The 22026-nt window shown below is 48.6% G+C and overlaps 1 protein-coding gene across 1 annotated transcript; it reads left to right on the top strand.

The window, feature by feature from the left end:
- The first annotated feature begins 965 nt into the window (after positions 1–965).
- On the top strand, positions 966–17996 carry Naaa (N-acylethanolamine acid amidase). The gene is made up of 11 exons (XM_028881917.2): positions 966–1257; positions 2115–2279; positions 4870–4996; positions 10487–10577; positions 12525–12601; positions 13960–14132; positions 14252–14314; positions 15181–15247; positions 16043–16071; positions 16513–16590; positions 17275–17996. The coding sequence occupies exons 1-10, from the start codon at positions 1040–1042 to the stop codon at positions 16586–16588; spliced, it is 1086 nt and encodes a 361-aa protein (XP_028737750.1). The 5' UTR covers positions 966–1039; the 3' UTR covers positions 16589–16590; positions 17275–17996.
- The last annotated feature ends 4030 nt before the right edge of the window (positions 17997–22026 follow it).

The raw sequence follows: 22026 nt of genomic DNA, 5'->3' as shown, positions 1-22026 counted from the left end.
GGTACTAGGCACACATGAGGTGCCCAGAAATACATGCAGGCAAAACACATACACATAAAATCATAAAAATAAAGACTATAGCCAGGCGGTGGTGGCGCATGCCTTTAATCCCAGCACTCGGGAGACAGAGCCAGGCGGATCTTTGTGAGTTCGAAGCCAGCCTGGGCTACAGAGCGAGTTCCAGGAAAGGCGCAAAGCTACACAGAGAAACCCTGTCTCAAAAAACAAAAAATAAATAAATAAATAAATAAATAAATAAAGAAAGAAAGAAAGAAAGAAAGAAAGAAAGAAAGAAAGAAAGAAAGAAAGAAAGAAAGAAAGAAAGAAAGAAAGACTATGTTGTTGTTGTTTTTTAATGATAGAGCAATGGGGAACACCTGAACAAAATAAACTAAGTTTCTTGTGCAAATTTAGCTGTTTGATTATAGGCAACTCTGCTGTCTCATAAGAAGGTTTGGGGTCTCACGGTGACTTACAAATTCAGTCTCCCAGATACTGGGGACACATCAGAGTAGTCCAAGGAGCTTCGGGTTGGAGATCTGCTAAGGTAGGCTTTGGATTCAAACAACCTGACTCCCTCCCAGCTCCGGCACCAGTAAAATGTGAGTTCATAGGAGTTGTCATTCGGCTGGTGTTGATAAATGGGAGTGAGCAAAAATAGTAGCACACGAATGTTCATTAAATGTTTAGCTTTTCTTGGGAGTTTTGAATAGAAGAAGTTCCGCCCTTCAGAGAGTTTTAAAGCGAGCAAATGCAGAGTAAAGGCACGATACAGCAGGGCTTTGACGCCCTGGACCACCTCCGCTCACACTCTTGGCCCACGGAGGTGTGATGCGGCCTCGAGTTGTGAGTGAGAAGCAGGCTTGATCCCGCTGGGGCAGGAGGCGGGTGTCACTGCCTGGGTTCCTGGAGACCGTGGGGTGGACCGACCGAGGGCAGGCCCCGCCTTCAGGGCTAGCACCGCCCCGATGCCTTTCCCTTCGCTTTCCGGACCGGGCCAAGGCTCAGTGGTGGGGAGGTGGCCTCAGGAGCCTGAGCCATGGGGACCCGAGCCACCGGAGCTGCGGGCCCTGGGGCACCCCTGGGGTTGGCCCTGCTGCTGCTGCTGCTGCTGGGGCCCCGGCTGTCGGCCGGCGGCCCCGGGACTCCGCCGCTCTTCAACGTCAGTCTGGACGCGGCCCCGGAGCTACGCTGGCTGCCGATGCTGCAGCACTACGACCCGGACTTCGTGCGCTCCGCCGTGGCGGAGGTCATCAGGTGAGCGCGGGACAGGTCCGGGGAGCTTGCAGCCGGACTCTGCTCCTCCCCTGGTGCTGCAGCCCTGCCCTCCTTCCGCTGCACCCCTGCCCTCCCCACGGCTCGGTGCAGCGCCCAGCGGGTGGCCGACACCGCGAGGCCGGTTAGGCTCTCAAGTTCGGGGTCTCCGGTGGCTGGGGCGCGCGTCTTCCAGACTTTTTCCGGGTCAGGGCGACGCACAAGGTGTCACTCAGTCGGCTAAGCTGTGGAGTGGAGTAGGGCATGCAGCTCAGGAGCCTCCCCATCCCGGACCAGCCTGTCTGCCCTCCTCCCGCTCCATGGTGCTTGGCACTGGAGATGGAGGCGAGTGCACTGGGTCTATCTTAGCCCTTAAAATTTTCATTCTGAAAGTCTCGCTGCGAGTTTGACCCTGCTCCAATGAGTATATGGACAACACAAATTAGGCTTGGTGGGTTTTGTTTTTGTTTTTTTTTTGCGCGCGGGGGGTGGGGTGGGGTGGGAGCGGGAGGGTGGACCCGGGAGGAATGAGAAGCGAGTGTGATCGGGGTGCGATGTATGAAATTACCAAATAGTTAATAAAAATATTGTGTTAAGAGAAGACAAAGTCTCGCTGTGTAGCATAAACGGACCTTCCTTGTGATCTCCTGCCTCAGCCTCCTGAGTAGCTGGGATTACGGCCCTGCTCTACCGCTCCGGCTTATTCCCTCTGGTTTGGACTCTGGGAATGGAGCCGCACCGCGAGTGCTTCAGTTCGGAGAAAATCTAGACTCTCAACTTTCCTCTCTCCTAGTCCACGCACACTTGCACCCTCCGTGCTCTGAGCAGGGGAAGCAAGCTTCGTGCTTTGTCGTTTCTAGCAACAGGGTTCCCCAGTGGGTCCTCGAGATGATCGGAGAGGTGGTGTCGAAGGTGGAGAGCATCCTGCCCCAGCCCTTCACTGACGAGATCCGTGGCATAAGCAACTTCTTCAACGTCAGCCTGGCCGAGGGTATCTTGGTCAACCTGGCCTATGAGGCCTCCGCGTAAGTGCCCCATGCTAGGGTGGATTAAAGTCAATTAACTGTCACCTGTATCCCCGATGAGTGGGAGGGGGTATGTTTGCTGTGAGATAAAATAAGATAGAGCAGTTTGGAAACCACCTTAGGTCTCTGACTCGCTGGGGAAATCTAAGCAGCATGTGCCTGTCTGGCGGACTTTCAGGAGGAAGCAGCTGCTCTACCCAAGACTTGGTTTTATCTTGTCATCAATCCATGGGCCATCCTACTTTCCAGACTTCTCAAGGGCTGGGGCGATGGCCCTGTGGATGAGGGTGCCTGTGGTGGATAGAGTGGACCTGAATTCAGATCCCTGGCTGGGTATGGCCGCAGGTGCCTGTAACCAAATCACAGGGGTGGGAGAGGAGAGGAGGATCATGGGAACTTGCTACTTCAAGTTCAGTGGGAGAACCTGTCTAAAAAGTAAAGTGGAGGGCCGCCGAGACAGGTTGGTGGGTAAAAGCGCTTATTTGGCGTGAGCACCTGAGTTCAATCCCTGAGGCGTGGTAGGAGAGAATTGATTGCCGTGGCTTGTCCCCTGGCCCCCAGAAGCACGCTGTGACACACGCCCTCTCTCCTCTCCTACACAAATAAAAATAAGATCGATCGAATCAGTAGAGGAAGTCCCGGGCATGCCATTATTTCCCACCCTGCATGGACAGCCAGTAGGTGCTTATAGCTTCTGGCGGCCTTAAGATGAAGGAGGGACAGCCAGGCAGTAGTGACACACACCTTTGGTCTCAGCACTCAGGAGGCAGAAGCAGGCAGATCCCTGAGTTCAAGGCCAGCCTGATCTACAGAGCTAGTTCGAGGACAGCCAGGGACACACAGAAACCCTGTTTCTCTAAAAAATAAATAAGTAAAATAAGATTTAAAAAGAAAAAAAGGTGAACAAAGGGAAGTTTGTGGAATAACAAACTATTCTATGGCAACTTTCCAACCTCAGAAGAGCAAGCCTCCCTAAGCATTTTAACTGTGCCTTTCCAGGGGAAGACTACTGTGTACTCTAGCCTTTCAAAGGGAACTAAGTTAATTTAACCTGTGTCTCAGGTGAAGGTGTTTATTAAATTGCCTACTCTTTGTAAAGCACCCTCGGGTTCAGGTAGGAGGTGCTCTGTTCTCACTTCTGAAGGCTGGTTGTATGAGAAAGTGACTAAGCCCTAACTACACACTACTGAATCTTCATGGCCTCAGGCTGCCGGGGAGCACAGCCCTCGGGGGAAGGTGGCATTTTCTGGTTTGTGATGTGGAAACCAAACCTCTGAGGGAACCTCTGTCAGCTCCCTGGTGGCTGGTGAGTTCCAAGGCTGCCCTGAGGCAGAAGCGTCTCATATCCCCTGTGCTTCTGCAGGAGGGCTCACCCCGAAAGACGTGCACACCAGGAGTGGCGGTGTACACCTTTAATCCCGGCACCTGGGACAGGTGTAGGGGCAGGAGGGTCTCTGTGAGTTTGAGGCCAGTCTAGACGGTGAGTTCCAGGACATGCCCAAAAATGACTTGGCAATGGTGGTCACCTTGCTGCCCTTTAGAAAATACCAGCTTTGAGAGAGCTTCTGCAGACTTTAACCACTCACCATGTTACCTGGGCCCCCAACTCTACATGACCATTTGAGGTCAAGATCAGAAAACTTAGGAGTCAAAACATCACCAGGCTTTCTTCTTTAAACAAATCAAGCAGTGAGGTAATACTTGCTTTTTTCTAATTGAAATTAGAAACAAATAGTAACATTGAATCATTACAAAAAATTAGTATGGAAAAGTTTGTTTAAAATATTGATTGATTGATTGATTGATTGATTGATTGATTTTGTGGCAGGGTTGCCCTGTCTGGCCTGGAACTGTCTATGTACAACAAGCTGGCCTCAAACTCACAGAGATCTACCTGCCTCTGCTTCCCAAGTTCTGGGTTTAAAGACTTCTGTCACTATGCCCAGCCTGGAGTTCCTTTTAATCTAATTAGTATTTTTTTTATTTTTTATAAATTTTTATTTATTATGTATACAGTATTCTGCCTGCATGTGTCCCTGCAAGCCAGAAGAGGGCACCAGATCTCATTGCAGGTGGTTGTGAGCCACCATGTGGCTGCTGGGAATTGAACTCAGGTCCTCTGGAAGAGCAGTCAGTGTTCTTAACCGCTGAGCCATCTCTCCAGCCCCTAATTAGTATTTTTACATGTGTGTGTGTATGTGTGTGTGTGTGTGCTCTAACAATGCACAGTCTGAAGAGGGCAGCTTGGGCTAGCTTTGAATAACATGTTAATAGGTAACATACCAGCAAGCAGAGGGATAAGCAGAGTTCAGAGGTCTAGCTGTGCCTTGCATACAGGCAGGGTGTGGGGGAAGATGAAACTCTCAACTGGAACATCTGTAGCAGCATGGTGTGGGTCTAGATGCATTGTATCCAGTTGTTTTTTCCAGCCAGAATTATAATTCCATATCCTTGTACAAGAGCATATTATAGCATTTATGTCAATGATAAGGAAGAAAACCTGATACTTTGAGGATTTGTTTTAAAAACAGAAATCTCGCCCTGTGTTCCTGTTGCCTTCATTCATGTTGGGACTTTTCCCTTTGCTCAGATTCTGCACCAGTATTGTGGCTCAAGACTCCCAAGGCCACATTTACCATGGCCGGAACCTGGACTACCCTTTTGGAAATGCCTTGCGAAAGCTGACGGCGGACGTGCAGTTCCTAAAGAATGGGCAGGTACAGCCATGCGCACAAGATGGAGGGATGGGGGCAGGTACAGCCATGCGCACAAGATGGAGAGGTCCGCCCGGCTTCTGATCCGGGATAGGAGCCGTTTGCAGAGCCTGCCGTCTTAGGCACTTCTCCCCATAAGAGGCAAACACCAGGCCGGGGGAAATGGCTCAGTGGGTCATGAGGAGCAGTCTGGATCCTCAAAACCACGCGAAGCTGGACTCAGGAGCAGGTGTCTGTGATCCCAGTGCTCATGAGAGAGGGGCCAGCTGGCCTGGCAGAGACTGTGATGACCAAGAGACCCTGCTGTAGGGAAGGTGGAAGGCAAGGATTGATGCACAAAATTGAAGTTCTCCTCTGACCTCCATACATGCACCATGGCACATGCAAACCCCACCTCCCCTGTTTAAAAATAACCCCCAAACCATCAACTTCCTGTGGGGGGGGGAAAAAAAACAGGAGAGATTTATATCAATTATGGCCAATGAAGAAGGAATAGTTGTCATTTTGAGGGTGGTAGGAATGGACTTGAGGCCAGTTTTCTTTAGGCACATTTTTAGGGGGTTGTCTTAGTTAGGGTTTCTATCCCTGCAGCAAAACACCGTGACCAAAAAGCAAGTCGGGGAGGAAAGGGTTTATTCAGCTTACACTTCTACATTGCTGTGCATCACCCAAAAAGAGTCAGGACAGGAACTCAAGCAGGGTAGGAACTGGAGGCAGGAGCTGATGCAGAGGCCATGGAGGGGTGCTGCTTACTGGCTTGCTCCCCATGGCTTGTTCAGCCTGCTTTCTTATAGGACCCAGGACCACCAGCCTAGGGATGGTACCACCACAGTGGGCCCTCCCTTATCAATCACTAATAAATAAAATGCCCTACAGTTGGATCTTATGGAGGCATTTTCTCAGTTGAGGTTCCCTCTTTCCAGATAGCTAGTTTGTGTGACAAGTTGACATAAGACCAGCCAGCCCAGAGGCATTGATCAGTCTTGCAAGGTTGTGTGCAATCCGCGCCTTCCTCTGCTCTCCCTGTTCAGGTGGCTTCTGGAATAGGGAAGGGTCGCACAGTGGCAAGGGGCACCCAGCTTTAAGGTGGGGTAGTCCTGGGTCTGCATCGTGCCTCTGTCTTTATTTCCATTGAGAATTACTCAGTCCTATTCTGTAAGCTCCAGCTCAAAGGCATTAACATTTGCTTCTCTGAAATAGCTGTTGTGATTAAATGAAGTCCTCTATGTAAAGCAGATTCTAGGTCTAGATAAACAGGGGCTAAATCCTGGAGCTGCAGAGATGGCTTAGTGGTTAAGAGCACTGGCTGCTCTCACACAGGACCTGGGTTCAGTTCCCAGCACATACATGGCACCTGAAAACCTGCCATAATCCAGTTCCTGGAGATTTGTTGCCTTCTTGTGACCTTCAGGGAATTGGGCACTCACGTGGTGCATATAATCTAATATTTGCTGTTGTCACGTGACTGCAAACATCTAGAGAGTAGTATTAAATCAATATTGATGGAATATAAAGAGTGCACTATGGCCACACATCAGAAAGGAGTGTGGAAAGTCATGTTTTGACCTGAAGGACAAGGATTATATTCTTTGTTCTTTGCATTTTGTGGTTGACTCAGAAATAATAGAAATATATTTACTGATACTCATTTGGTCACCTGGTGGAGAAAACCTTTCATAAAAGATTTAATGAGGGTCTCTTCTTTCTCAATTTTGTTTATTTAATTTGACATTATCGACAAGTTTTTGTTTACTTCAAAAGAACAATTTTAAGTGGCAACAGTGATAATACAAATACACAATCAGTTCTTTTTTTTTAAAAAAAAATTATTTATTTTTATTTTTATTTTAAATGTAAATGTGTGAGCCTAATTGAGGTTCTGTGAGCTGCATGCAGGCAGGAGCCTGGAGAAGCCAGAAAGGGGTACAGGTCCCATGGATGGAGTTGCAGTGTTTGTGAGCCGCCATAAGTAGGTTCTCAGAACCACACCCAGGCCCCTGCGAGAGAAGCAAGTGTTCCTAACCGCTGAGCCGTCTCTGCAGACCCCCTGAGCCATCCCCAAAGGAAATCTGCTAAGATGTCATATCAAAGGATGGAGTGGTTGCTTTAGTTCACTCCTCTGTGCTTTTCTGTGGTCCGAGGTGAGGAAATAGTCTTAGAGTCAGAGACCTGATCAACGTGAACGTCAAGTATTTGATGGCTGATGCTTCATTAGCTCCCGCTTATGCTGGGGTTCCCACAGGAATCGGCTGTGGGGATGGTCAGGTGATTGTTCTCTAATCCAGCCAGCTTATGCCTGGGTGTTGTTTTTCTGAGGAGGACTCGTGAGTAAGAGAGTATTTTGGCTAAATTCAGAGTGGGTTGTACGGGGCTGGAGAGATGGCCCAGCAGTTACACACGAGGCCTGAGAGACCCATGAGCGCTAAACCAGACAGTGGAGATACGTGGGCTGGGGCCAGAACTCAGCCTTCAGCCCCTGCTAGATTTTTTTCCAGGGCCATCATTCAGCCATAGCTAGATCGTTAGCATCACAGGGTCAGGGTTTATGTTAATGGACTTGGAAGAGCTGGTTGGGAAGTACATTTAGAAATAAAATGCAGAACTGCAAAGGAAGCTAGCTTACAGCTTCTAACTGTGTACTAATATTGCAAGCAAAATGTGGTTTTGATTTCCTAACTTTGTTTCTGTCTCCTAGGAAGTGAGGGTGTACCCCCTCAGGACTGGGGGTGAATCGTGTAAATGAAGTAGCAGAAGAATTTCTGGGTTTTGTTTGTTTGTTTTTTTCCATATGATTGCATTTTAAAGAAGCTTTACAATTTTTTATTTTATTATTTTATTTTATGTGTATGCCTGTGGGCCTGAGTGTATACAGGTGTACCACCTGTGTGCAGGTGCCCTCAGAAGCCGAAGAGGAAGTTAGATCCCATGGAACTGGAGTTGAAGGCAATTGTGAGCCATGGTGTGGGTGCTGGGAACTGAACCCGTGTCCTCTGGAAGAACAGCAAGTCTTTTAATTGTTTTTTGTAACTCCATGGTAGGGCTGTTTATTTTTAATTGTGAATGCATGTGTGTCTGAGTGTAAGCACAGTGATCTAGAGTTCCAGGCTGGGGTGAACTGCCCACGTGGGTGCAGGGCCTGGAGTCTGGTCCTTTCTTTGCGAGAGCAGTATGTTCTTTAAGCACAGAGCCAACCCTCTGGTTTTAATTGCGGGCTAATGCACTCCCACCACACTCCTGTGGGTGACGATAGGGAGCCTTCACGGAGGCACTGGCAGGGGAGTCTGGGGGAAAGAAAGGTCATTGAGAAAACTAAGGCCGTCTTCCCCTTAGAGTTCAGTCACCCAAGTTACTTTCACAGCCAGATGAAGCAAATTTGAGTAACCCAGTGAACAAGGTTATTAGAATAATATTAAGGTTGTTGTTGTTTTGTTAGTCTGAGACAGGGTTTCTCTCCGTAGCCCTGGCTGTCCTGAAACTCACTATGTAGAGCAGACTGGCCTTGAACTCAGAGATCTGCCTGCCTCTGCCTCCTGAGTGCTGGGTGTTGGGAGTAAAGGCGTGCATCACCACACCTAACTTTAATATTAAGTTTTAAAAATAAAAATACCAATCTAGGTCTATTTAATATCAAAATATAAAAATATTAGTCGTTGTAAACAGCACAAACTGTGCACTCTTCCAGATGCTTCCTCGAGTGAACAAAGCCTGCGCCTGAAGGTCATTGCCGTGGCCCTCTGCACCACCGCAGCTTGTGACTTGGTTTACGGTGACGGTTGCCGTGTTAAATGAAAGCTGGTCCCTTCCCAGCTTTGGTATGACAGATGTGGGCTAACTACCTGTCATTTTTATGTGTCTTCTAGAGATTGAACTCTGCTCCCTGTGCTTTTTAACAACTGAGCCGTCTCTTAAGCTTCGGTTAGCCTGTGGTGGTACAGGCCCATAATCCCAGTGCTTCAGAAGCCGAGGCAAGAGGATTGTGGGTTACAGACCAATCTGGGCTATAGAGTGACATCCTATAAAATATAATTCGTACAATAAAATAAAAGCCTATATTCCCAGCACTCAGGGAGTTGGAGGCAGCAGGATCCAAAGTTGAAGACCGTCCTCAGACACATAGCCGGTTCCAAGTCATCCTGGGCTACGTGAAACCCAGTCTCCAAAAAAAGAGATAGAAAACCCACCTGTAACTGTTTGGATAAATAATGCGATCCTGCAGCTGGAGACTGAAGTGTGGCAGAAAGTGCTAGTAATTCTGGTTCCTTCTGAACTTTGGTGGTGACCTCAGACTTAGGTCTTCCATGATAAATTAGCTGTGGTCAAATGAATTCTTCATGTCTCAATACATATGTAAGACTTTGATGGGGGGGAGATGTTTATTAAAGAGACAAACATGCCAGCATCTGGGAAGCAGAGGCAAGTAGATTTCTGAGTTAGAGGCCAGCTTGGTCTACATAGGGAGCTAAATTAAAGTACAATTTTTAAAAAGTGGGAAAAAAAATAAATGAAAGCTGGATGTAGGGCGACTTTTAAAGCATTTGAGCTTTAATCTGGCTGTTACTGGGGAGCCAGTTCACTTGTCCCCCTTAATTCCACAGACCTTATAAATGTAGAGTGCTTGTCCCTTGTCCTGAACCCAAAACACGTTTCCAGTCGGACTCCATTTGCTACTTTCAGAATGGAAGTCTTCCAGGTGAACAGTGTTTCATAGACACGCGGAATGCAAAGCGGTAGAAACAGTCACTCCCATGACTCCCGCATAGTGACCCCTCGGGTGGGGGTGTAAGTCACCTGCAAACCACTGTCACTCGTGTCCTTGCTGGTGCGAGGTCCTCTGATAGACCACAGGCACCGCCGTTACTTCATGCTCTGCTTTACCAAGTACATCCACTAAAAAGCAGTGTGGACAGCCGGGTGTGGCGGCAGTGGTGGCGCACGCCTTTAATCCCAGCACTCGGGAGGCAGAGCCAGGCGGATCTCTGTGAGTTCAAGGCCAGCCTGGTCTACAGAGCAAGTTCCAGGGCAGCCAGGGCTACATGGAGAGACACTGTTTCGGGGGAGGGGGGAAGCAAAACAAAAAAAGCAGTGTGGTCTAGTTTGGTTAGGGAAAGGAAGGCTGCCCACCCCACCCCATCCATTTCATTTGCTGAATTCTGTCCATGGACCCCTCTCCCGACAAGGTTAAGAACCCTTGCTCTAGAATGCTGTTTCAGAGTTTCATTCTGTTATGTTGAAATCTCTAAGAAAAAAAAATCCAGGAAGCTGGGTATGGTGGCATACACTTTTAATTCCAGAACTCAGGAGGCAGAGCCAGGCGGATCTCTGTGCGTTCGAGGCCAGCCTGGTCTACATAGCAAGTTCCAGACCAGCCAAGCCTACCTGGTGAGGTACTTTCTCAACAAACAAACAAACAATGCAGGAAAGTGTGGGGGAATTAAGTGATGTCAACGTGCATTCCGTTGGGTGGTAAATGACGCTTTTTCCCCTTGATTTCAGGTTGCCTTCACGGGGACCACTTTTGTTGGCTATGTCGGACTGTGGACAGGTCAGAGTCCACACAAGTTTACAGTTTCTGGCGATGAACGAGGTAATTAAAAAACTCCTGAGCATTTTAGACCAAATCCTTGTTGAGGTCTTTCTTCTCTCTGCTCCCTTCCCTCTCCGCCAGCAGGATATGTGGATGGGAAACTTTCCACTCCTGGGGGGAGACAGAGAACAGCCCTGTGAGCAATGAGGGTCACCTCAGTGGTGCCTGAGCTACCAAGGACGGAGTGAAGGACGATCTGATGGGAGGTGCAGAGGCATGGGGTGGGGGGGAATAGGTTGTCACTAGGTCAAGGGTCAGGGAAGGTCTGACCCATGTGATCCCAGCCTGTGTCTACAGAGGCAAGGGGAAGGTCATTTCTGTGGTCTGACAGCAACAGTGAAGGTTGGTAGGTATCACTGTTGGTAGAGTCCAGAAATGAAGCAAAGTCAGGGTAGTTACGGCAGGGGGGGAGAATGTCGGAGATGTTGAGACTGTGGTTATGAACACGGCCGTGTGCAGGGCCATGTGAGCGTTTGGATTTTAAGCAGAATAGAAGCCATAGGAGATTTTAAGGCCAAAGAGTGAACAGATTCTCTCTCTCTCTCTCTCTCTCTCTCTCTCTCTCTCTCTCTCTCTCTCTCTCTCTCTCTCACACACACACACACACACACACACTTGAAACAGTAGGATCTTTTGTATCAGCCTCCTGAATGCTGGGATTGCAGAAACGCCACACCACCCTAGCCCTGGTTTATGTTTTTGACCATCTTTGGCTGCTCAGTAGAGATTGGACTGTGTTGGGTTAAGATAGAGTCAGAAGAACACTAGGGAGCTATTGAATTCATCCAGAGATCCAGGCAACCTTTGTGAACCTCTTGGATTTAGCATGCACAGGCTCAAACCTGGGGCAGTCAACCTCTCGCCTCTGTCCCCAGGGGCTTGCTGCTAGGGAAGAGCAGAGTAGTCACATGACATTCCTCATCTGATGGGACCTGACTGGCATCGGGCTGTTATTGCTTCACTTGGATAGGCTTATTCGTGTGTGTGTGTGTGTGTGTGTGTGTGTGTGTGTGTGTGTGATGTCTATAAATGTATATGTTTATTTAAACAGGCTTTGATTCCATCATCTTCTGAATTAAGATGTTTGTTAAACTGGTTATTGGAATGTGAACAATTTAAAGTAACTGAGTCTGTAACATACAAATTTGATGAAATGCTGTCATATTTAAACTCACTAAAGATGCATCAGAAAAACAAAGTTCACCACATTCTTCCTAATATTTGTTGGGCAGCTTCCCTTGAAAGGAACAGAATTTAATTTTGCCTTAGGTAATTATTGGTAGAATGATTTTATCTCACATAATCACTATTGTGTCAGATACAAAAGATTCTGTTTTCCAAACCAGAGGGAAGCTGGGCATGGAGGCACACATCTTTATCCCAATGCTCTGGATGCTGAGGCAGAGGAATATCACACTGGAATCTGCCTTGAGCTGCTTAGGAGATCCTGTCTCAAAAAATAATAAATAAATAAATAAATAAATAAATAAATAAATAAATAAATAAATAAATAAATAAAAGAGAAAAAACAAAGAGAGAAACCAGTGAATATCTGCATGTTCTCGTTTATTGCTGTATGTATATAGACATTCACTTGTGTGTAGATGTTTTCGTGACTGGTTGACTCTCAGGCTTAGGGCCAGCGAGGTGAATCAGCGGGTCAGGGCATCTGCGTGAAGTCCAAGGATCTGAGTGTGAGCCCCGGGACCCACATAGCGGAGGGAGAGAGCTGATTCCTGCAGGCTGTCCCGGGACTTATGCACATGCTATCACACACACACACACACACACACACACACACACACACACACACACACACACCTAAACACACAATAAAAATAAATATGGAAGTAAATGTAATAAAAACACTCTTTTAGTTAAAAATTGTTTTTTTAATGTGAGTGGTGTTTGGACCATGAGCTGACGGGTGCTTCTTTACACGTGCAGATAGAGGCTGGTGGTGGGAGAATGCCATCGCCGCGATCTCCCTGGGACACTCTCCGGTCAGCTGGCTTATCCGCAAAGTGAGTACTGGTGTCCAGTCTGCCTCGCCCAAGCTCATCGAAACAGAGGGACCGTGTTCCAGGGCTCTGTGTCCTTTAACAAGATTGATTTATTTTCAAGAGGAGTAAGCAGTGTACTGTGTTTCCAATGCATCTGTCTTTCCACAGTAAACGTTAATGATGAAGCTGGGTGCTGGCTAGCAATGACATGGGCAGATTTTAACCAGTGATGTCCACCTGCAATAGAGACAAGAATCGGGGTGAACTGAGCTCCACCTGAGTTGTGCAGAGGGACCTGGCTGCCTTAAAGGAAGAATAAGGGGATGAGGAAGGGGTGAATGGAGACTTAGAGGAGTCAGAGAAGACACACGTGAAATAAATGTAAATAAAATAACAAAAATATCTCATCTTTCCAGCAATATGTACAAGGCCCAGTCAGGGCTTATGTGCCATGTGATAGAAGCTTGGGGGGACGCTAGCTGCTGAGTGGCCCTTTCCTTGACCCCTTTCCTCTCCCCAGACATCTGTGTGTCTTATCAGGATGGTAACCGTCAAATGTCTTTCTCTCAGAAAGTGACAGAGGTGATTGCGAAGGTGGAGAGGATGGGGCGTCCCTACAGCACTGGGTTCTTGGCAGCCGAGCTTAGGGAAGGAGGACACACGGAGTGGGGGGCTGGGAAGTGACCCTCTTCGCTGTGCCCGCCTCAGACCTTGGTGTGTCCTCGCAGACTTGGTCTGGCTCCTCGTCTACTGCCACATGCCGTCTCTCTATCCCAAGCCTTTGCCCGTTGAGTCCATTGACCTGGGACTCAGTCCCACATCCACTCCGAACCCTGTAGCCGCCATCACAGTGTGACTCCTGTCTGCCTCTTGGTACCTGAGTCCCTGGGCCCTAAGGGAGGATGGGTTCCTTGCTGTGGCCTCCATCATTATTTTACATGTCACCGTTGCCTGGTTATGTCTTCGGGGTCTCGGGAAATTTGTTGAGAGCAAGAATGAGCTCCTGGCCCCCCTCCAGCACATCGCCTAGTGCAGAGCCGTGTTCAAGAAGTGGCTGTGGGGAGAGCAAATGAGTGAGGAGATATGGTCAAAAATCATGTCACCAAGTCTCGGGGAGTCAAGTCTAGGACTAGCCGAGAGTTCTGTCCTGGAGAAATTCCTGCAGCTGTCGGCTCTCTGAGGGGGTTGTCAGTCTTGTTTTGTTTTCCTCTCAGGAGCCCCAGTGACTACAGGGTAAGGTCAGGGGTCACAGGTTACAGCCATGGCTTAGCATCACCTTTTGGAGGAACTTAGGACATACTTTGGAATGAATGCATGTCCTGCCATGTGACCCTTTCCCTCGGGTGACGTCACCAGTACTGGTTTGTCTTTTTGTTCAGACCCTGAGTGACTCAGAGAACTTTGAGGAGGCTGTTTACACTCTGGCCAAGAAGCCCCTCATTGCTGATGTTTACTACATCGTTGGGGGTACCACGCCCCGGGAGGGGGTAGTCATCACCAGGGACAGAGGTGGCCCAGCGGACATTTGGCCTCTTGACCCTTTGAATGGAGCGTGAGTAGATTGCAGTCTCTTCATCAAATCTTTATTTGCTGAAATAGGAGTTATTTTGACATTTTAGTAGTTTCTTCTACATGTCCCCAGACGAGGCGAACTGACGCACTCTATTGCAGGTGGTTCCGGGTTGAGACAAATTATGATCATTGGAAGCCTGTACCCAAGAGGGATGATCGAAGGTAACGCTTTGTGCTTGTTTCGTCCGTTTTATTGAGACAGGGTCTCACTCCACAGCCCAGGCTAGCCTGGCACTCACTTTAAAGCCTAGGCTAGCCTCAAACTCAGAGTAACCATCTTGCCTCAGCCTCCCTGGTATTAGGATTAGAGGCGTGGGCCTCCATACCCAGCCCTGCAGGTAGACTTCCGAGATTTTCTCACGGTCAGGAGACTGTCCTCTTCCTACAATAGGGACCTACAGATGCCATCTCCTTCCGAACAATACGTCTGGCCCTCACCAGGGCCTGGGCAGGGTGGAGAATACAGTGTGGAGGGGGCAGTGGGGAGGACCTCTTTTTAGTTGGTGGGGGCTGGAAGGGTGAGATTGGCCCTGGCCTCAGGGTCAAAGGGCCCTGGATCCCATCATGAACTCTACCAATGACCCTGTGGGGGCCACCGGGGCCTTTGTTAGCCTCCCTGAAAGTGGATGGGAAGAGCTGAGTGATGGGATACTGTGGTAAGACTTGATGTGGAAGGAAGGCATCTCCCATAAATCAATCAGCTAATTGATCTGCTGATTCAAGGGCTCGCATTGTCCTTTCTAATGTGGACATACCGAGTCACTGGCTTACAGGAAGTAGTATATCTCACTAATCTCTGCTCTCTCACATGTTTGGCAGTAGTTGATTTCTGCAGCACCTGCCCTGACTTCCTTGAGCACGTGGGGTGAGGGGGTACCAGCAGAAGGAATCGGGTGACACAGGAAGAAGGCAGGGAGTCAGTCTGTTTGGAGGAGACTGCGCCTGGCGCTGTGACACTCCAGATGGCCTCTGATGGAGTTCAGGGTTCCCTGAGGCGCCTGGTGACTTTTGACCCTTTGACCTTACAGAACACCAGCCATCAAAGCCCTAAATGCCACAGGGCAAGCACACCTCAGCCTGGAGGCCCTTTTCCAGGTAACCCTGTCTCTGTGCTTACATCTCTAGAGTGTCGTTGTCCAAAGAGGACGGAGAAAACTTCTCTGAAATCAAGAAAAATGCTGCAATAAAATTTCTATAAACGTTGAAAACATTTTAAAAGCCACTTAATATTTTCTGAGTCTGGGTCTGTGTAGGTTAGAGTATCGGTCTTCCCCTAAGCTTCTCTTCATAGTGAAAGAAATAAGCATAGTTATGTGTTTGTTGTTTAAAAGAGAACGAACGAGAGCTGGAGAGATGGCTCAGAGGTTAAGAGCACTGGCTGCTCTTCCAGAGGAGCCAGGTTCAATTCCCAGCACTCACATGATGGCTCACAGTTATCTGTAACTCCAGTTCCATGGAGTCTAAAACTCTCACACAGACATATATGCAGGCAAAACACCAATACATATGAAATAAAAATAAGTGAGAGAGGACAAGGATTTAAATATCTATAACAATCATCCTGAGATACACTGAAATATTAAGTGGTTATATTCTTTTTTACAAACATTTATGTGTGTGTGTGTGTGTGTGTGTGTGTGTGTGTGTGCGCGCGCGCGCTCATGTCACACCATACACTCAGGAGCTCAGAGGACAACTTACGGGAGTTCATTTTCTCCTTCTGCCATGTGGGTTCTAGGGATTGAACTCAGGTCATCAGGCTTGGCAGCAAGCTCCTTTACCTGCTAAGCCATGGCGCAGGCCGAGTGGTTATATTCTCCTTCTTATGTACTCTACATGTATTTCTTCTACCTTTTCATATTTTCAGAATATGATTTTTTTCCTATGCAGGTTTTATCTGTGTTTCCTGTTTATAACAAGTAAGTTGCACCGTTCAGTACGTCTCTCATTTCCCCTGAGAAGAATGTTACTGTGACCAGGTAACCCGAGTTTCAGAGCAAAAGCCCTCCAAAAGCCAGCTCAGCTGCCTGTCCTATCACGCCACATTGGAGGGAAGCGGAGAAAGGCGTTTCAGTCAGCATCCCCAGGAGAGCAACAGACGAGGGCTCAGTGAGTCTGAGCTGTCCTCAGGGGGCTGGCAGGAGGGGAGGTTTAAACAGAAGAATGGGCCGAGAGTCAAGAGTAGGTCCTCCTGGTGAAGGCGTGGTCTGGCTGACCACTGCCCCATTCTGCTTCTGCAGGGGGCTCTGAAGAAGTCCTCCCCTCTTGAGGGGACAGGCTGGTTCTCCGAGAGGAGACAGGGGAGGGCATCACACGGAGAAGGTGATGCATACACGAAGATTTGTGTCTTGTTGTTTCAGCTACACCATCTATACGACAGTGATGAGTGCTGCCCAGCCCGACAAGTACATGACCAGGATCCGCAACCCAAGCTAAAGGTAAGCAGAGGAGTGAGCGCGCCCATGCTGTGCTGTGAGCGATCTGATTTGTTACGGCTTGGGGAGGGGGGTGGGGTGGGGGGGGTGGCAAGTGCTTCTCACAGATGACGGTGGCCTCCCTAAGACTTAACAGGACATAATATTTTCAGATAAACATTTAGCATGTGATGGTCAGTCATTAGGTATTTTTTCGAGTTTATGTGACACTGAAGTCTCCCGGTGTCTCTGTCCGTTGTCCCCTAACAAACCCTGCTCTCAAGGCCCCTGTTAGCTCCCCACATATCAGGGGCAGTGGATACTTAGGAAGACCCGTGTGTCCCCAGGCAATAGTGAGGCCCAGGGTCTTTGAGCATCAGAAGGCAGATCCTGAAGGCAGATCCTGAAGGCAGATCCTGAAGGCAGCGGACCCTCACAGAGTTTATCTGAAGGCACCAGTGAGCCCAGGGGGAAGAGGAAAGACGAAAAGGGACAGGAGTCTCCTTCATGCTGTCCCTGGACTCGACCTTCTGGACAGCGCCTGTTATTAGGACCCTAGGCTACTTACTGCTCAGGTCTCCGGATTGTTCAGCCTGGCCTGATGGTTTGGTCAGTCGTTTATCATGGAAATGTAAAAAAACAGAAAAATAACATTTTTTAAAAAAAACTTGTTTGAATTAAAGGCATGTGTCTCTTCTTCCCTACCAGGTAATTACTTTCTAAGAGCTGCATTTGAAAGACTAGAACAGAGAGAAAGCATCGCACTGTTTTGTGAGGATGTGGGCTTCCTCCTCATGCTGCTTTTCTGCCTGCGGCTGTGAGGGGATCTCTCAGCGCCTGTCTGGAGCAGTGGAGAGTCGCCCCTTGTCTTGCAGCCTCCCCACTTCCTGGTCCCCGTGATCTTCATTAACAACCCCAGTGACTGGTGTCAGAGGTCAGGGTGCATCTGGCTGGTCTCAGTTTCCCGTGATGCTGAGTTCCCACTTCCGCCTTTCTGCTGAAGAAGTGGAGGGGCCCAGCTGCCGTCCCGTAGGGGACTGTGGACAAGCCCAGGAAAAGTTTCTCCTCAGGCTGGGGTGCAGCTCATGGCAGAGTTTGCCCAACAAGGCAAAGCCCTGAGTTCCATCCAGAGCACCACAGAATAAAGAAATAAATCAAAGTTTTCTCTGAAAAATGGGGAACTGTAATTTGAGTAGAATTTGTTTAAAGGTATGTTAGTCTTTCCTATTTCCACACAGTGACACTTTTACTTTTTATAAACTTCTAATGTGTTTTTTTAAAAATGTGGACCTTATTTAAAAAAAAAAAACCTACTTTCTTACTACTTCTGAAAATGATATGAAGCCAAATAACTTCCTGTCATTGTTTATTGTTTGTTAATAAAATGCCAAAAGGTCTTGTCAGGGAGAATAAAACTTGCAGGACATGGAGTGTTGTGTTGTACCTGCTTGCCCTGAAACCTCGAGCTTCGGTTTTAAATATAGTTTATTATCTTATATTTCCTACTGGGTGTAGGAAAGAGAACTTGAGTGTAGATTTCTTTGTAAATGTCCATGGGAGATTTAATACCTGTTTAATATACTCAAGCATCTTAGATTTGCTGAAGAATGATCTGGGAATGTAGATTAACACTCATCTCAGCCTCATCCTGAGGGGATTGAGTCCATGGGAAAGGCGGGAAAACACACACACACACACACACACACACACACACACACACACACACGTCTTATGGAGCAGCTGGCATGCGGCAGCCGGCCTCTGTGGGGTCACCATTCTCTGTTTCTGGGTTAAGGAGCTCAGGTATCCAGGGCTGGCTTGGGGAATGTACCTCCTAATCCACAAGAGTAAGAGGATCTGGAACTGGTGTGTGTGTGTGTGTGTGTGTGTGTGTGTGTGTGTGGTGTGTGTCCCACCCAGGGTGACACGTCACCCTCTGCAGACTCGCCTCCTGTCCCTGGGCCTCATTTGACCCAGGTTGCCGGCCCAGAGCTTGAAGGTGGACATTGCAAATGTCACTTGGCACTTGAAATGCAGTGCCAGGGTTGTGAGTGGCATCGTGCCCTCCGAGAAGACAACGCCAGACAAAGGTGGTGTCGTATCTGTTAGACCTGCAGCCAGTTCCCCCCACCGGCCCTGAAGACAGGATGACGACCAGACATATGGGTTAGGTGTCCGCCTCCTCGTGCCTTGCAATCAGCAAAGCAGCAAGAAGGTAAGCGGGAACTTCCTGGCCTGTGGGACAGAAACGGATGAGAGCAGGAACCCAACAAATGAAGCTGATGTGGGAGGGAAAAGGTTTCCTCGTGGACCACGGGGATGGGATCTCCCACAGCAGCCTCGAGAGTTTCCTGTCCCCAGGGACCTCCATCCAGGCAAAACCAGGAGGGGGCTTCCAGGAGGGGATGTTCAGGGACAGCCAGTCTGAAGCAGTGTTGGAGAGTAAGTGAAGTACATCTCTAACATAGACATGGAGCACAGGGGTTAATAGTGAGAGGCACTCAGGGAGGCAGTGAGACACACCCATGCGTGCCTGTGGCCTTCTGCATGAGAGTCAAATTTGGGTGTCTTTACAACGGGTTTATATTGGATCTTAATGGTTTTCAAGTTACAGCTCTAAGGCTTGCTAAGAATACCACCCCACCCCAGCAGATACACACATGTGCACACACACTTATTTTTTAAAAATACTTTAGATTTATTTTTATTTTGTATGTATAAACGTTTTGCCTATGTGCACGTATGTGCCCCATGTGCATGCCTAGTGCCCATGAATGTCAGAAAAGGATGTTGGATTCCCTGAAACTGGAGTTATAAATGGTTGTGAGCTGCCATATAGGTGCTGGGAATAGAACCCTGGTCCCCTGAAAGAGCAACAAGTGCTCTAAACCACTGGGCTGTCCCTCCATCCCCCCCACACACACACACTCACACTCACACACTATTTTCAACACTGCTCAAAGAGCATAGCTTTTAACAAGACCACAAACGAACACATTTTCCTCAGTAGACAAAGCTGCAAGGTGGATCTGTAAGAGGCATTGTTCAGGGTTAGGAAAGAGCGGCTGAGTTCAAGCTTCTACGTCCCTTTGTTCTTACATAAGCAGTTTATTTACACTTGACCTGGGTAGGAATTCATGTGTCATTCCAGGCCTAAGTAAGCCTAGCTTACCTGTGGCCTCCAACACCTTGGTGTGAGATGTCTGTGGAGAGCACGGACTGCCTCACCAAAGATGCTTGAAGTTTCCTGATGTCCCCAAGCCAGGCCCCAGGACCACAGGCAGTTTTCCTGTCACCTGCCATTGGCTCCCCTTTCCACGTCACTGCCATTTTCTGTCTCTCTCCTGCCTCAGTTCTGTTTGGGAATGAAGGTCAGTCGGTTAGAAAACCTCTGTTCCGTCATCAGCTCACAGGGAGCTGGAGGGGCTACCCTTGTGTTTTCTGGATTTCAGGCCCCGACAACCAAATTCCTCCCACTTATTAGACTCGGTGAGCAGAGCAGCGCCTATATTAAAAAGAAAATGGTGAGGCCTGGCTGACTTGACTAGAGGGGCAGGGAACCTCCCTCCCAGAGCAGCGGCGTAGTGTGGAAGTCACAGTGACTCCCGAAGATGGGTCAAGGGGACCTCGGGTGTGGCAGCTGTCAGTCACTGCCCTAGGGAGCCAGTTCGGGTGTGTGGAGCTCTTTCAACCTCATTTTCCGGGAGTGCGTGCGCGCGCGCGCGCGCGCACACACACATGCACATGCATCGGGGTGTGCATGTGGTGGAGACCACGGGCAGGCATCCCTTGTCTTCTATAATCTCTACAATCGTTCTCACCTTATATTTTTAGACCGTTTCTCTCTGAACCCAGTGCTCCCCGATGTGGTGAGCTGCAGTCATCAAGCCCCATCATCCTCCGGTCTCCACTCTCGGCCCTGGAGTAACAGGCAAGCCCCGGCCACACCTGGCTTTTCACACGAGTGCTTGTGATCCCAGCTCAGGTCCCTCGTGCCCCTGCACTGAGAACTTCACCCAGAGTCATCTCCCCAGCCTGCGGTTTTCACTCTTGAGATGTTTTTCCTGAAAATCCTTCCGCTTTCCCTTTCTGTTTATTTTTTTAGTGACTTCTAGATGACTTCACTTTCTCTAGAGGACCTATATGTAATAATTAATCTAGTTACAGTTCCTTTCTTATTTTTTTCTTTTCATGTAAAAATTTTGAAAATATAGCATTTATTGATCACAATGATACAGATTATTTAAAAAAACAAAACAAAACCCCTAGAAGTTCAAACTGAGAATCCTCCTATTAGTAACGAGGCTCAGTTCTCCTTAGCCTTTGAGGTCAGATCCAACCGGGTCCCTGTAAGAGGGCGTGGTCACAGCCAAAGCGCAGGTCTCAAACTGTGTGTGGTCCCGCATGCCCGTAATCCCAGCGCTCAGAAGGCTGAGGAAGGAGGACTGTCCTCCAGGTTAGCCCGGGACACAGGTCAAGACCTGTCTGTCAAGAAACAAAGAAGGGAGAGGGAGAGGAAGGAAGGAGAGAGGAGAGGGAGGTGGGGGATGGAGGGAGGGGATGCTCTCACCCAGACCCACTCTTCATCAAAGAGCGGGGTGTACACCCTGGTCTCCACACGATCGGACTGTTCCGTGAAGGTGAAAGCACATTGGGCACACAGTTCTGCAGTTGGCTTTTCTTCATGTGCCTCACCTTGGGGACATTTTCAGAGCGTGGCACACGGGCTCGCCTGGCTCTTTGTCGTGTCCAATGTACGCCACTGGTTTTTTTTTTTTTTATGCCATAACATATTTGGTTGATTCTGTATGGGAATTATTGAAGCACTTTTTATTTTGTGGGGATGCATATGACAGGAGTTTTTTTTCTAAGACAGGGCTCCACTGTGTAGGCCAGGCTAGCCTCAAACTTGTGGTCTTCCTGAGTGCTGGGATTACAGGTATACACCACTGTGCTCAGTTCTAAACCTTTGAGGTTGTCATTTAAGGAAACAATTACTCCGTGCTTTACATGACTGTAAAGCTTTGCAAAGTACTCGTGTACATAACCTTAGTCACCCAATGACACCCCTGTAATGGAGTTACAATAACCCTGGAGCTCCATGCAGGGATGCATGCACCCCTGTAGCACTAGTGATAGCTGGGACCCCTCTCCCCTTCCACGTGCTGTATGGGACAAACATCCCTTTATCCACGGTGACACGATCAGTTACACTTAGATGTGCCACCCGATGGAGGACACATGGCGTTCACCCCTGCTTATTGGCCCATGAGAGCTATTACTTTTCGTGCTGGAGCAGAGTCGCAGTGACGTCTCCAATAATTTACCTTTGCGGTTCGTACCTCACCAGAACTGCAAAGCCGTCTGTCTCGGCAGGGCCCACCTGGATTACAGTTCTGTGCCATGGGGTCTCAGATGTGGAGTCTCTTGTGTTTGCTTTTCTCCTCTCCACTCTCTCTC

Source organism: Peromyscus leucopus, chromosome 10 (genome assembly GCF_004664715.2).
Source record: "Peromyscus leucopus breed LL Stock chromosome 10, UCI_PerLeu_2.1, whole genome shotgun sequence".
In the NCBI taxonomy this organism is placed as follows: Eukaryota; Metazoa; Chordata; class Mammalia; order Rodentia; family Cricetidae; genus Peromyscus; species Peromyscus leucopus.
This window is presented reverse-complemented; position numbering and strand designations above follow the sequence as displayed.